The sequence below is a fragment of the Brachyistius frenatus genome, unplaced genomic scaffold, assembly GCF_029030835.1.
Source record: "Brachyistius frenatus isolate BFR_SWC_R1_liver_20210118 unplaced genomic scaffold, ASM2903083v1 Contig_110, whole genome shotgun sequence".
NCBI lineage: Eukaryota > Metazoa > Chordata > Actinopteri > Embiotocidae > Brachyistius > Brachyistius frenatus.
The window spans coordinates 182401-200167 of record NW_027210709.1 but is presented as its reverse complement, the minus strand read 5'-3'; the positions used below and the strand labels follow the sequence as shown (position 1 = coordinate 200167).

General features: G+C 42.0%; 2 protein-coding genes across 2 annotated transcripts; one reads left to right on the top strand and one right to left on the bottom strand.

The window, feature by feature from the left end:
* Positions 1-935: 935 nt before the first annotated feature.
* kcnmb3 (potassium calcium-activated channel subfamily M regulatory beta subunit 3) lies at positions 936-5175 on the bottom strand. Its single transcript, XM_069712595.1, has 4 exons — positions 5090-5175; positions 3345-3548; positions 2145-2319; positions 936-1574 (listed from the first exon to the last, which is right to left on the bottom strand). Exons 1-4 carry the CDS (start codon positions 5173-5175, stop codon positions 1206-1208), a joined length of 834 nt encoding a protein of 277 aa, XP_069568696.1. The 3' UTR covers positions 936-1205.
* Positions 5176-6607: 1432 nt separating this feature from the next.
* On the top strand, positions 6608-16954 carry mfsd8l2 (major facilitator superfamily domain containing 8-like 2). The gene is made up of 11 exons (XM_069712461.1): positions 6608-6816; positions 6955-7140; positions 8094-8156; positions 8276-8395; positions 8636-8715; positions 9196-9469; positions 12280-12353; positions 12700-12913; positions 13898-14020; positions 14186-14316; positions 15665-16954. The coding sequence occupies exons 1-11, from the start codon at positions 6696-6698 to the stop codon at positions 15743-15745; spliced, it is 1467 nt and encodes a 488-aa protein (XP_069568562.1). The 5' UTR covers positions 6608-6695; the 3' UTR covers positions 15746-16954.
* The last annotated feature ends 813 nt before the right edge of the window (positions 16955-17767 follow it).

Below are 17767 nucleotides of genomic sequence, written 5' to 3'. Positions count from 1 at the left end.
ATTTACAAGGCACTTCTGCATTGTTTTGCTTTGTGAAAAACATTGACAATATGAGACAAGTCTTCTTAATCTTTCCCCAGAAAACTACACACGAGACTCTTCACTAAGTGAACAAGTAAGAAGACAACATCTTGGGAATGGAGCTCAGCGCATGTTCAATCAGGAAGATTATCACACTCTCTCCCTGCTTTTCCATCTGCCGACTGCAAGGCAAGTTTATGTGTATAGCAAATTATAACAACAAGGCAGTTCAAAGTGCTTCACAAAACCATTAAAAGCATCAAAACATAAGTCAAAAGAAAAGGACATTTGAAAAACAATTAAGAACAGTGATTAAAACATTAAAAACAGTGATTAAAACATTAAGCGAGCTAAAAATAGGATAAAAGTTACAGTGCAGTTTAAGACATTTCCTTTTCAACGCTCACCTCTTAATAAGATGATGGAGTGTCATCGCTGAAGACTTTCGCATTTGTCACATTCTCCTCTATTGTGCATTTGGCAACTCGGTAACTATCTTTACATGATCCAAAATTGTATAGTCTTACATTAACTGTATTATTTTTCATAGTTAAAATGAAGGGTAGTTGGTATTATGTATAATTAAAGACAAAAGCTTAGCCAGACTGTATTGAAAAGACATACCAGAAGGTAACCAGAAGGTAACTTCCTCATCACTCTCATCTTGTCTTTTTTTTTTTTTGTGTGTGGTCGCAGCAGGTAGCTGTTTTTAGAGAAAACAGCTCTAAAGATCGACAGTGCGCTACCTGCTCGGCACGCGGCTGCAGACCGACCCAGCTGGAGACGAGCTGGTGGAGAACTCAGCAGCTGAAGAAGCAGATATCCAAAGGATGCTTCCTCAATAAAGGCACAAGCTCGGGTGAGGTGAGTCTAACACATCAGTCATTTGAAATCATGTTGTGTGGGTGTCGGGACAGACTGTGGATCTTTTCATCAACATATTATGGCCATGTGCGTTTCAGGTGCCACAACCCCCTGCTGCTCTATCCTAACTGGGCTTGGAAATCTTCAAAGCTCTGATATTGTTTGTCTACGGCAAGAAAGGCACTAAACTGATTCAGATTTTGACACTTAAAACCAACATTTTTTTTTTTTTACCTACCAGCACTATTGTTCACACGATGCAGCAGTTACGTGATTACGAGTGGTATTTTTGGCGTATTGCAGAATAAAAACTGGGCACGTCATGGAGGAGATTGCATGCTGGACCTCCGCAGGAGTCTGTACAGTTTTCCCTGAGTGTGTCTTGAAGCCAGCCTGCCCCTTGCGGCCTCACTGCTAACCTCAGAGGACAGATGAGCCAAGCACTGCGTCAGCTTCACGAGTCCCACCAGCAGAGCCCCACCACCCAGCATCAGGCAGGGCCACAGCAGCGCGAACAGGGCCTTGCTCAAAGTGTACTTCATGCTCAGGATGACGTGGTCGGGGTGCCTCGCGTGGTCGGCGAGGCACGATGAGGCGCTGCCCAGCTGACCGTCCAGGCTGCTCTTCACTCTCTGGACCTCATCTTGAAGTGCTTTTCTGTCCATTTCACATTTAGGTATGTAGAAACACTGGAAATAAAAGATAAAGTGTATAATGCGTTATCATGTGACCTGCTTGCTACAGGAACTGCAATCATTGAGATGAGCTGCAAGGGAGCCTTTGATTCAGGTTTTTTTCTCATCTGAAAGGAGAACATTTTCTAGCCTCTGTTTGCTACACTGGTGCTGAAAAAAATATTTCATACAGTCTCTCTGAATGGAGCAGTATGAGAGCATCTCCAAATCATATCTGCTGGCTAACTCACAAGGGCACAGGAATTAAGAGTGCTGCTGCTTCTCCATCCTGCCAGCTACTCCAGCTCGGTTATTTGCCTTCTCACTCACGTGTTCTCTCAAGTCCCTGCTTACACGCCTGCTATAAAACTCAGAGAAGTAAAATTAAGATCTTCTGGACTGAGTGGTCCTACATATCAGTGGTGGTCCGGAGACATACGGTGAAGTCTAAAGGCTCCAGGGCCTTTATGCTCCTCTTTGACAGTCGACAAGCCCCCACCTGGCCTGAAGCAGATCCAAACCTGCTGCTTGCACAGCTGTAAGGAAATTTCTTCTAACCTGGAATAACCTGCCATAAATCCTTACCTCAGTAGCGAAGAGAACCGGCTCCTCGTCAAAGTGGAGAAAAGCCCCCTGATTGGAGGCAGTGAGGTTAACCGTCACCCTGAGGCACGGCATTGTGCTCACACCTCTGCAGTCCACCCACTCCTCCGGGATGTCGGTCTGCCGCAGCACACAGCCGGCCTCCTCCTCCCAGTTACTGGAGGACAACCGCCAGGGAAGGTTCAGAGAGGCAAACTCTCAGCAGACAGGCACTAATTCAAACATCTCGGGCACAGGATGGACTGACGTGATGTGTGGCTCAGACACTGACGGTGAATTCCAAAGGATTTTGCAACTTTCAACCCGAGAGCCATCGGGCGGCTGTGGCCCAGCTGGTAGAGCGGGTTGCCCACCAATCAGAAGGTCCCCGGCTCTTCCTCTCCACGTGCCCAAAACACTGAACCCCAAGTTACTCCCTTTGGCAACAATTAACAGCCCTCGAACATACAAATTGGATTATCAGGACACTAAACTACACACTAATTCCATCCAAAATCTACAAGATCATAATTAATATATTTTGTCAGTTTACCAGAGTGAACATACTATAAATCACACATTGATAATGATAACTATGGAAGCCTATTGCTGCCTGGGAAAAAAAAGAAAAATTATGCATGATGAATATAAAAATGCTTAAAGATACTCATAATCACATTTTGTTCATAACATAGCTAAATGTTTTTAGACTTTGTCGCAAAGGTGTTCCATAACATCTATGATATAGGTTATTTGGTATATTATAGGATTTGCTCAGTCTTTTTCCTTGTTGCATTTCTTTTAAATATATAAATTATGAATCATAATTTGACTTTACTATTAGTTAGTTTATCAGTTATCAATTTAAGCCATTTACCAAGAAAAAAGTGCTTGCTCTGTTTCATATTGTTATGAATTTAAGCTCTTGGTTTTGAACTATTGGCTTGACATTTTTAACCAAATAATTTATCCATGAATTATAACAAAATATCAACAGATAAATCAATAATGAAAGTAACTGGTAGTGGCAGCCCTGACTGTGCTCATGGTATCTTTGTCGCAAACTGATATTTTTATTTTTGATCAAATAAAAAAATAAATTAAAAAAAAACATAATTCACAGTGCAGTCTATTAACAACAATCCTGCATGATCACCAGACAGGCTGCAGTGTACCCGTTCACATGTACCCGTTCACATGTACCTGTTCACATAGGGTTTGACCGTAGTGATGCCGACCACAAAGAACATGAGCACAGAGAAGGCCATCATGGTGAAGCCCAGCAGGATGGCTCGGTCCTCCCCGACACTCGACACCGGCATCTGGGTCCGAGCTCCGTGCGCTCCACGCCCCTCCGCTCCTCGACTCCACTCGTGCTCCTGCACCGCCGCTGTGTGGTGGAGCTCCCTGGGTCTCTCATACATAAACACACACGCACACACGTACGGATAGCGGGGATGTAACCATTAAATCCAGCTACGATTCAGACTTCAATTTGATGCATTGACGGTTTTTGTGTTTTTGTGTCTATTAGACACAAAGGCTGCTCTTTCTTAATATAGAAGCAGGTCCAATGGACTGTGTATGAAACGCTGAAGGGCTTTTAATTTGAAATGAAGGCTTTTAATTTGAAAGGGATACATAAAGTCAGGGTACTGACCAGTGTTGTAACTTTATCCCCTATTCAGTGACAGACTTTTGTGTTGGTCCTGCTGCTGCTGGTCAAACAGGTTCTCATGTGACCCAGCGGGAGGCTTTTATTGTGAAATAGCAACAGGAAAGTCTGTTTTCCACAACTTGATATTCTGACCAGCATCAGGGTTTCTGCAACCAGCAGGTAAATAGCTCCTCACATAATATTCACAGTTTTCTTTTGTTTCATCTCGCAATTGTAATTAAAGATTATAGTAGGTTGTAATATTTACTTTTGTGACTAAGTTACTTTTCTGGCTCACACATTTATTTTCAGGTGCAAATAAAATACTGCCAGCACATGGGCGTTTTTTTGTTGTTGCTAAATGCTCATGTCAGCATGCTGACATGTTCACAGAGGCATGTTTTGTAGATATAATCTTCACCATGTTCCCTGTAGCGTGTTAGCATGCTACGAGTTGCTACAAAGAGTGCAGCTGAGGCTGATGGGAATAACATTAACATGTCATTTCATAAGGTCACAATTAATTTAACAGTGGTCAGGATATCCTGACTTTTAGTTAGTCAAGCTGTAAAAACATGGATCCTACTTTTCCCATAATATAACATCATGCATGTTTTTCATTCTAACTCCACCACCCCAGTTCATGATTTAGGCTGTTTGATGAATTTAAAGAGACTCTGTGGTGCTTTCTATTATACAACGTGATGTTTAGATCACATCGTTGAGGTCTAACTAACATGTTGAATTCATTTCAATTTTAGTAGAACTCGTGCATTGTTTACGTCAGTGTGTTACTAAGTCCTATTCACTGCCTTGTTGATGCTTTGCTATATTTCTTTGCACATCATTGCCACCATTTGCCAATCAGCAGGATATGTTGTGAAACTGACAGATAGATATTTTTTTTTTGTATCTTGTCGCTATAACGCTCTGCGTCCATGTATGTTCTTGTGTACATACATAATAACAAAAACCGGACCCACTGCTATTAGTTCACCCTGATAATATTATCAAGGTTATATTAGTTCTTCAGGGCCACAGAAGACATTCACCAGTTTTCACAGGCTGGTAGTCTACACGTGTAGGAATCAGTGAAATGCACTAATAATCGATTTTAGTCAATACAAATCTTTCACATCTGTGCATGCGCTCTTTATACAGCCTCTATGGGCACCTGCAGAGTGTATAATGTGAAGCTGTTTAAATTCAGCATGGTTTTTCCCTCATAATGAACTCCCTGCAGAGTTTCCAAGAGTCTCGCTGCTTGGCCCAGTCGATCGTCCGCTCTTACCGTGTCTGCCGCCTGCGAGCGCCATGCAGGTTGATGTTAATGGGGATGGTGAACGACCTCCGGGGAGAAGCTGTGTTCAAGAACATGCCCACTCGCACCTCGGCCACCTAACAAGCTCTCCTCTATCTGAAAGTCAGCCGTCCTTCTGCCAGCGGCCGATCATCCCGCGTCTCCAGCAGGCTCCGGTGCACTGCAGCGACTGGCTAAGTGGACTAGATTGCAGTTTATTCACCGGGGAACTTCCTGCTGTTTACCAAGGGCTCAAAGGTGAGTGCAACAATACCTTCCATCCTCATGTGTTTCTATAGTAACCACCACAGGTAAAAGGCAGGTAGGATGCTAATGGCCTCTCAGTGGGCCCGTGACGCTCTGCTGCAGTCGTTTGTCATGGAAAAGCTCGGCTGAATGAATCCCTTCTACGTTATTGACTTTTTGCACTGAATAAAACAGGACAGTGACACTGCAGAGGGGATTCTCTGAGAAACCATTAAAAAAAAAAAAAGCAAAGCATGAGAAAAAGGCATAAAGAGACAATTCTACGCCAAATCAACCATCTTTACGCACATTCACACAGATGTACAGAAGAGTTACTGACCCAAACACATGAGTCCTGCGACCTCTCATTACCCCGTCAGCCTGTTGAGCTCAAGCCCTCTCAGATTGTCCCGACACCGTGAGATGAGTGCAAGATGCTGAGTGAGGTTTTACGTGTTATTTAAACAGTCGAAAAGGCTTGTATTATTCATGGCTTGCTGAAAAACATATGGAGGTATTAACTTGGTGACAGTTCTGTTTAATATAACAAGCCCAGGGCTAGGAACACCAGAGCAGCTTGAAAATGGAGCAACCGCTCAACAAAACAGACAGCAATGTCAGACCTAATTTATTCAGTATTGAATACAGGGGAGTGTTAATTTGAATATATTTCTTTATCACATGCTCTGGTGTTAAAGCTCCATATTCTGGGAAATGCAATCTTCGTTTATCTGATATGTTTTATTACCTGTTTATGTTTCCTAAATGGAGCTGTATGATTTATTGGACTTGTTAACTGGTAAAATTGAATCCCACTTCCTTTTTTTGTGTGGAAAAAACACACAGTTGTTTTGTATCTACAAGCCAAAAGGGAAGATAAGGTTGAGGCATATCTTCATGTTGTTGTTGGAGAATCAAATGCTTTTGATGAAACTGAAGAGAAACAAGATTAAAAATGTATAAAGCTCCGGGTACTTTAACTCACCTGGTAACCGGAGACATTGCCCTGACCGTGAGGCTCGCAGCATGGCGCTGCACTGCGGGCTCGACTCAAACACAATTTCATCTATAACATAAATGCCAAACGGAATCGAACTGCAATCATTTTTAATTGGACTGTATTGTTTCTGATGCTGATTTGATGTATTCTCCTCTGCCCACCAGGCCTCACCTCTGCTGAGCTTCCTCCGCCGGAGAATCACCATCCTTGTTGCCTGTGTCTAAGAAGTTCTGCAATGACCTTGTAGAATGGAGCGACCAATTCCTCTGATTATCTGGGCCAGCAGTTGTAAGTGGACGCAGTGTGTCTCCCGTTATCTGATTATGGCTCCAAACAACATTTCCGAACAACATGTGCAGACCGTGGTCGGTGTATAAAAGGCAGCAAGGCAGCATAATGGATAATCACCAAAAGAGGAATCTGACGTTTTTTAATATTGGGCTGATATTCATGCTGAGCGGCATAGAGTACGGTAAGTTCATTAAGACAGCTTCATTGACAAAACTGGAATCAAAATAATACTATTTAATTGTGACGTTTGCTGCGAGTACACACATCTCCCTCCTTTTCCTCTTCACCGTCTTCCCTTCTTCCTCTGTGTTGGTCTCAGCTGTCATTCTGCCTACAATATGGAGGTATCTGCAGATTTTGGAGGCCCCACCTTACTTCTTGGGTCTGGGTCTGTCTGCCTTCAGTCTTAGTGGGCTGCTCACAGGCCCGCTGTTTGGCCTCTGGTCAGATCGGAGCAAAACTACAAAGTCCATCATCCTCTTCTCCAATCTTTTTGAGATTGCTGGTGAGTAGTGAAACCACACGACAGGCTCACATTTAGACAAGTTTTCAGCTGGTGTGTGTAACCCTGTAGCTCACATCTGGGCTGTCGGAAGTCTTTTATTCGTTTTCACTGCGACTTAGTGAATGCCATATGTAGGCTAAAAGTGTGTGAGATGGCGAGCTTGCCCGCATGTGACGGAAACAATCTCATATAAGTAAGAAATAACAGAGATGACAGATAATACTATTAACCAAGAGAAGTGTGTCTGTGAATGGTCTGACTGCTGGCATCTAAAGTGCAGGAGTTATGATGTAAAACAAAAACTCTAAAATATAAATAATATAAAAAGATGCCAGTTAAATACATAGTACAAATAGAAGGCACGTAATGGTGGACCCAATAAAAATAAACATGCCATTTTTGTCATTTGGCAGCCATCTAAATTTGGTTCTTTGAGCGTAGCCTACTGGTAGTTTACATAAATTGACCCTAAATTATTATGAATATTGTTATATATATATATATATATATATGATTGTAAACAGCTGTTAACAATGCATTATGGGGGTTGTGTGAGTTTATTGTGTCGGATACAAAGGTGACCAGCCTTTAAAACAAAACTACCGAATGACCAGAGCGCAAGTGGACGAGAGTCAACAACCATTATATGGTGCTGCATGATAGCTAAAAGCTGACAGAGGCATTCTAGTACTCTCACATCAACAGTGCTAACATGCTAAAGTGTGGGCTATGCTTGGGGTAGAGTGCACTTTGTGTTACGGTGGTATCAGCATGCTGACATTCGCCAATTAGCGCAAAATCCATGCGCTAACACAAACCACAGCTGAGGCTGATGGGAAAGTAATTCGTTTACAGGGTCAGACGAGTGTTTTTACACTTCGAGTTAAACATTCGCCTCAGTTGAAGATACATTTTGGTTCACAAGCATGATTTTTAATTTTGTGTGTCCTCAGGTAACTTCATGTATTTCATCGGATATTCAAAGTGGTTGTTGTTATGCAGTCGGCTTGTAGCAGGTGACGCGCGCACACAGTGCATGCATGCATGTCATGACCCGATAAACAACACAAGCATGTCCTGTATGATGCACTGTGTGTTGTGAAGGTGCGACAGACAGATCCTGTTTTCCTCTCAGGTGTCGGTGCAGGAGCGGGCTCCTCCATCTTTGGTTTCCTGACCCGGAGCACTCGTCCAGAGGAGCGTGCTGGTATCTTTGCCGCCATCATGGCCTGTCGACAAGCCGGCCTTCTTGTCGGTCAGTTTCTCAACCCTTCCACTTACCAGCGAGAGAGATTGGTGTCATTTCACCTCCCTGCACTCCCTCTGTTTTCTGACAAATATCAGGCAGAATGTTGTGATGTCTTCTTGGATGTTTGGTTTTAACTGCGAGGAGGAGAAGACATTCAATAAAATCACTACGGGAACTGTGTAGGCTACTGTCTCCACACATCCTCCATTTATCTCATCTTTAAAGCGCTTCCTCCTGTCTCTCCAGGGCCGGCGTTCAACCTGTTCCTGCGGCTGTGTGATTTCAAACTGGGGCCCTTTGTTGTGAACAAGTATACGTCTCCTGGGGTAACAGCATCCAGATAATCAGTAATCTAAGGGGCTCTGAAAGATTCATGAATACAGAAACAACCTTCAGAAATGGTCGCTCTACATTGTACACTCACGTTTTTTGTTTTTTTTTCCTTCTTTTGTTCTCCTCTGAGTAAGAAGAATAGAAAACACCTGCAGCGATATTCAAGCCCGTAACAACCTGTATCGATCTATTTCTATCTCATGAGTGTGTCTGAATAAAACACCTGTAGGACGGATGTAGCTTAAATGAGATGTATCAAAGCTCTTTTACGCCTGCTTCCATTTTTCCACATAATTTGACGCCGAGCGTCTCTTCTGATTTCACCGTGCCAGGGTGCCTCTCTATAAAGGAAATAATTTAAGTCTTGATAACTTCCTAGGAGTTTGATGTTGTGAAAAAAAATAAATATATTTTTTGAATTTCAATAGCAAAATATTTGACGATATTTGTGTGCTTTTCCTCCACACTGTCAGATCTTCATGTGCTTGTTGTGGGTGCTGCTCCAGTTTGTTGTCCTGGCTATGTACTGGGATGTACCACCAATCAGCTCCGAGGGGGGTGCCATGATGGTGGAGATGAAACAGGAGGAGGAAGAAGAGGAGGAGATGCCTCTGATGGGGTCTGAAGAGGAGCCGGTGCACACCTACAGTGCCGTCAACTCCGACCAATCGGAGACCTCCAACTCAGCTGAGATGCAGCCCGTCCAGGAAGCCTCGAACCCCTTCAACAACTTCAGCGCCAGCAGAGGTGAGCGGGCAGGTTTGACTGCTTGTCCTGACCAATGACTGTCTGTCAGCTTCCCTCTGCCCCCTTCGTGGGGTTCAGGTAGGAAGACATGTCACTGCCAATGCACATGTTTCATATCTGCTCCATTGATTTCCTCACACACACACACACACACACACACACACACACACACACACACACACACACACACACACACACACACACACACACACACACACACACACACACACACACACACACACACACACACACACACACACACACACACACACACACACAGTTCGACAGACTTTCCATTCTCTTGGTCTCTCTGAGGAATTTTGTGTAACATGTCAGATCAGATTCCCTTTGTATTGATTGGACGTGCGTGTATGTGTCTGGTTTATGTCGGTGTGTGTGTGTGTGTGTATATATATATATATATACAGCATGTGATGTCAGGTGTCCTATTGGATTAGTGTCATAGTAAGTCTACATGGGATACGAGCAGTGATTGTGTGCCTCTATTGATTATCTTTTTCTGTACTTTGTTTGACTGCGCGCATCTATGTGTGTGCCTGTGCATGTGTCAAACCTTTGTATTGATTCTTTCACTCTTTGAAAATGTGGCAGAGGGATGGATAGCAGACTTCCTTTTTTTTTATTGACTGGCTTGCTGTGGTTGACTTGCGGATGAAATGGAGACAGAATTGGAAATGTGGCCAACATTCTTCTTATCGATTCCCTTTTGTTCTGAAGAGAATCTACAACAACCAGAAACTCAGGAAAAGTGAAAGATGCCTGCTCTAGTCAGTACAGTAGGAGTGTCTGTTAGCTGTTGGTGTGTCTGGTTTTCGCTCTCCTGAATTATTGATCTTTCTTGACTTTTTGTCTACCAGTGAAGAACCTTTGAAAATCAAGCCGATCTCTCACTTTCTTTCATCAAGTCTTTTTTATTTCTGATAGAGGTCATATGGAACAAACAAAACAAAAGAAAGAAAAGAAAAACAACACAAGTAAAATGCTTTAACTTTTGAAACAAGGACAATTACACCACTGTCTTTCTTTCTCCCTCTAATCTGTCTTTTTTTCCTCATCTCTACTGTCAGTGAACATGCATACATCCACAAACACAGGCAGTTTATCTCCACCTAATAAGGGTTTAAAGGTACAGTGAAGATGATGTGAAATATGCTCATTTTGTCACCAAGAGTTAGAGAGGAGAATTGATCCCGCCACCACGTCTGTACACTAAATATGATATCTCATTTGTTTAATTTGTAGAAAAAAAAGCTAAATCTAAAACCAATTCCTGGTTCTATTTTGAGTTAGATGCTTATTCTAACAATTTCACAACGGATGATTTATCGTAAAATTTATACATTTCTCTTTTTCTGTATTTAGACAGATGAAACAATATGATGTGTGAATTAGTGAACTTTTGAAGAGCTGGTGGAAGATATAATAAGATAATAGCTAACTATAACACAGTTGTACTGAACTGTTAATTAATTTATAAGCCATTTTAAACTGTTAATATCTGTTAATTAATGGCCTAACCAATAATACCATTGGTAGGACAACTCCAACTGCAACCACGATCGGGTTTTATTCGTCATAGTTGTGAAACCCCACAGCCTAGAAAAAATTATTTTATTTAATTGAAATCATTCATTCATCATTCATCAAGTTAAAAGTCCAAGCGGTAACTTTGGCATAGTAGGCAATAAATACACGAATGCTCATAGGAGATGGGGCGCACGACGCGGAAGAAACCCAAAAGCGAGAAAATGTTTTGGCTCATGAGTCAGACGAGATGTTTTCATTTAAATCACTGGGTGCCATCCAGTTTTCCTTAATTCATCTATGATTCACAGAGCTGGATAACTTACGTCTACTCAGCAGCTAATTCCCAGTGGCCACTTGTGGTATTGGCAACAACAACAAAAAAAATCATCAGTAGCCCACGTAACCTTTTCCCCCTAGAACATCATTAAAAGATTCAGTGAAACTGTTAACAAGACACATAAAACTGTTCTGCGGTAAACAACTTTACCGAAGCCCAGAAAAATGTTTGTATATGGGTCGAGCAGGAGCGTCTGTGGAGGGAAACGCTACTAAACTTATTGTACAGCCATAATGTAGACTCACACTAGGGACTAAAATATATATTTTATATTAAGAAATATCTGTCTCCCAACTTTGTAAAGAGCAAATCCATTCATCCTTTAAACCGTTATCAACCGATATTTATCTATGGTCGGGTTTTCAGTACTGTATGTAGACACATGCAGTTGTATATAAAAATGAAATCATGTGCCAACAGTGAACAGAGAGAACTGAATCATAGTAGATCACACACTAATATCAAGCCGTTCCTCCAGCCATCTGGCGTGTACTTCCAAATTTAGCAGCAAGCCCAACTCTTTTTTTTCCTCCTTTCCAAGTCCATGAGGGAGTTTTTGTTCCAGGAAAAGCTGGTATAAAAGATTTGAATTTATTGAAATGTATTTTTTTTTTCTTGACTTATCATGTTTTGGACACAAGAAAAAGAGAAGAACTCACACTTATCTCTTGCAAAAGACATAGTTTATTGGACCAGAGGCTCAACATGACCAACAAGCCAGCACTCGCCACGCCTGCCTCCTTCAATCTTATGACTTCTCTCAGATCGTCCAACTTTTCTTTTCCCTCTAAAACTTCTTTATCTCAACCCCACTTGCCAATTCAAACTTTTCAATTTAATGCTACTTGTTGGGTGATTTTCTCTTTGGTTTGTCTGGTTTGCAGTATATCTCTATCTTTTTCTCTGTCTTCCTTTCACTGAGCAGAGTTCCTGAGAGAGGAGGTGGTTGTTCTCCTCACGGCTCAGTTCATCACTCTCTTCAATCAGACAGCGCTGGAGGTGAGAGCAGCAACTGTTGAGATCCATCAGACATTTCACACAATGTCACACTATTTTACTCTGGGTTTCATCCACTCTGAATCAATCTGAGCCTCGACTGGAAAGAAAATAATCAACTATCGTTCAAAGTAGAACCGATGTAACAAGTGTACGTAATGAGTGGCTGCGTTCCGAAAAATGAAGAGGGCTTCTCTGCTCCCATTAAACTGTGGGGACTCTACAGTGCTTACCTGGCGTATACCATCATTTTGATATCAAAACAGAACACATCAAATAAGATTCTCCTCCTCCACCTCTGACTTGACTGACTGACCTTGCAAACATCTTTCTAAAAAAAAATCCCCAGACCATGGTGACTCCTCTGACGCAACGCTACTTCAGCTTCGGCGAGCTGGGCAACAGCCTGATGTACTGCCTGTGCGGGGTGGAGGTCATCCTGGGCTTCTTCTTTGTGCGCTGGCTGAGTGGGAAGGTGGCTGACCGTGCCGTGCTGGCTGTGGGCCTGGTCATCTGCTGCACCGCCTGTATCTGGTGCCTCATCTTCCTGTGCAACCCCCGAGGTGCTAACCTGCCCGTGAAAACACACAAACACTCCCAGACGCACATCCACCGACTCTAAAAACACCTCATTTTATGAGCCAAAATCCTTTTTTTTTTTTTTTTTTGTGCGACCGCTGTTGGTGCGTAGAGCACAGCAGAGCCATATTGGGTTACACACTGGCTGAAATGCATGTGCTCTGTAAATGATATCATTCAGGCTCTGGGAGACCAGCAGGAGATCATACAGGCAAAGCGGCTCCTGTATGTTCATGTTGGCCTGCGTCTGTTGCAGCTCGTCACGTTTATCGCTCTGATTACAAGTGACAGGTGCTGGAGCTGGGTAGTGCCTGAGTGTATATAAAAGGATTATAGTAATCTAATTAGACAAAAATGCTATTTGTTAAAGCATAGCCTGCATTGTTTGCTATTTCTTACAGTCACAGTTATAAAAAAAACAACAACAACACAGACATGAAACCTTACAAGACAGATACCTGGAGGAAGATGATTTAAAAAAAAAAAAAAAAACATTTTTTTTTTTACTTGGACCACTAAGAAGCATGTTTTGATGGGTGAAATTGCATTTTGATCACAAGATTATAGACTTCCAGGGGACATCCAACAATTTGAGTGGGCACAAATTCACACAAACATGTGCATGATGCAAAGCAGCAGAGAACAAAAGGCGAGCGTCTGCCAGCTTGGCAGTGGTGTCCTTTTCTGATAGAGCTATCTCTGGTGGTGCCAGCCCATTTGTGGAGGGAACTTAAAAACCGATAGAAGAGGGGCTGGCTAACTGAAGTATGATTTGTCACACTCTTTGAATCATTACCGCTACATATGAGAAAGAGAAATCAGCAAAATATTCACATTTAATAGCTCAGCGATGTATCAAATGTATGGGAGAGTTGATGTTAGATCGCAGTAAATGTAATTGTTTAATGATATATTTCATATAATTTGGAAGTAGCGAGACCGTGATATTATTTTTCTACCCCTGCCAGGTGGTTATGGATGGGAGCTGTCGGCCTTCATCATCGGAGTGTTTCTGCAGCTGCTGGGTCTTCCCTTCGTGGCCGTCTCTCAGGTGTCTCTCTTCTCCAAAGTCACTGCTGAGAAAACACAAGGTTGGCTCATTTTCCCATGGCACTGTTTGCACGGCTCTCCATATTACCACAACAGCTTGCCGCTCAGCGTATGTGATGCACAGGAAAAAAAAAACCATAAAAACTTACACATGCTGAAGGAAATAACCTGTAATTTTTTTTTTTTTTGCGATGCCTCACCAAAAGGATTCAGCCAAGGCGTGAGACGCTCAGTTGGGGGCCTGGCCACCATCTTGGGGCCTTTGTGGGCCGGAGGACTGACCGATAATTTGTACGTAATGCTGGGCATGATGCTGGCTCTCCTCGTGATGATAACAGTAAGTAAAACATGGCACCAAATGAACAGATTGGCTATATGGTGAATTAAAAGAAAGGCCTGATATTTTGTGAAGTTTAATTTCAGCCAAGAATTTAAAGTAGCTTAGCAGAAAGACAAGGGGAAACAGCTAGCCCAGTTTTGATTGTTTTTACACCTGTGTACAAAACCTAAAAATGCAAAAACAATAGTTACATGTTTTAATCAATGTCTGTTTGTGTGCATGAAAAATATGAAGCCACTGACTGACAGCTGTCCTGCTTGATCGGTTCAGGGTAGTGGGTGACAGCTAGCAGGCTTGCCTTTTTAAGGAAACTCCTGTACAACAATTCAAATATCCACAACCAGTGTAAAGCCTCTGAAAACTTAAATTTAAGCATTGAGATGAGATTAAAGATTGACACCAAATTTCATCTCTGTATGATGAATGAGGAGCTACAACCAGCTGTAAGTTAGCTTAGCACAAAGGCTCGAAACAGGTGCAAACAGCATGAGTGTGCCAATGTTCCCAGGGTCCTATCGTCCCGAGGTCCTACACTCCCAGGTCCTAGGTTTTCAAGGTCCTATGTTCCAAGGGGTGTATATTCCCAGGGTCCTTTGTTCTTGGGATCCTATCTTCCCTGGATCCTAGCTCCCAGGGTCCTATGTGCCCCGGGTCAACCCTCACCCCTTACCCGCAGTAGCCTGTGTGATATATACAGAGCTGGGCGACATCTTTTTCCAGGTTCTCATTATGTTGTATAGAGTTGGGAACACAAGAATGACTCTCAAACACCTTGCTGACGGTGTCTGATGGGAACTGTTGTACATACTCCTACTGTCACCTCTAAAGCTCATTGGGATAGAACACATTATATCCCACTGTTTAATCAAAGTGTGAAAACATTAACTTTGCATAAAAACCCACACATGATTGTTTTTACACTTTGTTTTAATTCAATAGATTATACAAACTAGATGTAAAATATTAGCGGGCTTCAGAGGTGCAGGTGGGAGAGTTTGTTACTTCTTGATGCTAAGCTAAGAGTTGCGGCTGGCATATTTACTGCACAGACATGAGTGTCAATCATCTCAGCTACCTCTTGCATTTCCCCAAATCCTGAACTATCACTTTAATTTCCATGTTGCTAAGGAGCTGGGATAGACATAGATAATAATCTCTATTTCAAACTATCCAAATCTGCAGCTCAATCTTCTTTTTTTTTTATTTCACCCACCTACAGTGAAAACAGCAGCCACGGGGTGTTCTTGCCAGTGAAATCCATAACTCAGCACGTCTTTGATAGCCTCTACTTATTACTTGGTGCTCTGTATTCTCTGAAGCCACATTACGCTGTACATCTTCTCAGGTTATGACGGCGCTGTCCTACGACCGCCTGACGGAGCCCAGGGCGGTTCAGTGCGCGCAGAGCTCGGACAGCGGAGGTTAGAGCCGCAGTCCGTCTGAGGAGCGGGAGAGGCCTAAGACGGACAGAGGGAATGCCCTTCACTTCTGAGAGAATCAATTTGATCAAGTTTACTGCAGAGGAGAGTGTGTGAGTGTGGAATAGAAATGTTCAAAATGCCTGCCATAGAGGTTATCTCACTCCACAGGTGAAAACACTGTACGTTTCCAAGCTTTAAACAATCTCTCTGTTTTCACAAGTTATTAGAATCAACCTAAGATGCATACTATCAGACTCTTAATTAGACTTTGCACAAGGGGGCACCATTGCTCTCATATTGAATATTCAGAGGTGTAATTGAAGATGAAAGCCATTATTTTTAAACTGAACTATTTATATTCCCCCGTGTTGATGAAGAAAATAAGACAGCAGGTTTTTCCGTGTGACCCGTGTATTGAAATCTTCTTTCTTGTCTCTAGTCTTTTTTCTTCTTCTTCTAAAAAAAACCCCTCTGAAAACGAAAGAGTTGACACAATGAGTGCACAAGTGGAGTTGTCAACATCTGAGCAGCTCCATGTCAGTGTAGCTGATAGAAGAAGAGGGTCAAAGAGAGTGAAGCTTTACAGATTTATTGGTATTTTTTTTGTCGTGTTTTGGAGTAAAAGTAGGAATTTAAATATAATATAACTAAAAGTCAAAGCCTTGGATGTACAACTGTAATTAAACCAGTTTGTTGTTATCTGAATCTCTTTCTTCACTGCTGGTGCAAATGAGAAGCTTCTGAATTAAAACCACATTTAAAAAAGTAGTTGTTAATTATCCATCTCTATCTTTTTTACTATGGGGGGGGATTTAAAGTTTAATTGCTTATATTCATAATTCAAAACATGACAAGGTGTGAGTTGTGTATAGTCAGCTGTTCTTGCCTATATCTTCCTCTAGGATGTGCTGCATGCTGCTCATCTGTGTGAGAGGACACTGCTGTAAGCAACATCAAGGCATTGTCGATTCTCTTTGTACCAATGAACATGGCTTTGGCCAATCTCTGTGTTTTTGCATAATTGCAGATAAGGCTCAGTAACCTTTCCAGTTTTCTATATTCAGCATGCGATGTTTGGCTTTCTAAAGGCTTTTTGCCTGAAATAGAAATTCTAATCTCCGGGATTTAAGGACATAATATATATAAGTACTTTCATGCCCTGGTCAGCGTATTCAGGTGTTTGACATTTAAAGGGAGATAACTGAGTGCATAGAATCAGGTTAAGCCTAATTTCTTCTTCTTTTTTTTTTCTTTTTTTTTTTTAACTAGGCTTGCTTAAGAGAATTCCTTCACAACAGCTTGAATACACACAAACAAAATAAATGAAAAGTGAACATAATAAGTAGCTGAAATAACACATTCTTCCTCTCACAAGTCCAAGTCATTAGCAATAAAATGCTCTCTCGATAAATTCTGTGGACTCAAATGTTTTTCTTGCTTTGCAGAGGTTCCCCAAACTTTTCAGACTATGTACCAAACTACCACTTCTCTTTGAAAATACCTGCATTTATGTTCAAAAAGTTTCATTCACTGATTTAACAATAGCCTCGGAAAGGCTGACGACAACACAAGGCTACTGTTTCCAAATCAAAGAAATAATCCAAGGGATGACAAAAATCCCTCAAAGTCAGCAGCAGCAGGTGTAGAAACATCTGATTTTTTAGACCTTGCAGTGATTTTGAAATTTAACCTGATAAAATTACAACTGATGAGTCCGTATCCGACTGTGTCAAGCTAACGTTAGTATCATGCTATGTGACGTCACCCTACGTGGCTAATCCATTTTTTTTGGAAATATTTAAATGAATAACAACTTATTTTTACATCACTGTTATGTGTATGTGTTTGTGGCATCTGTAATACAATGAAAGTAAATGGCAATTATTTGGGACTCGGGCAAATTGCAGTGCAATTGTTTGGGTCTGTTGCCACTAGGTGGCGCCTCGAGTACCACCTGTGGGACTGCAGTTTTGGAATCATTGGTCTAATATGATCAGTAACTTATGGAGGCTGATTTTAGTTATAGC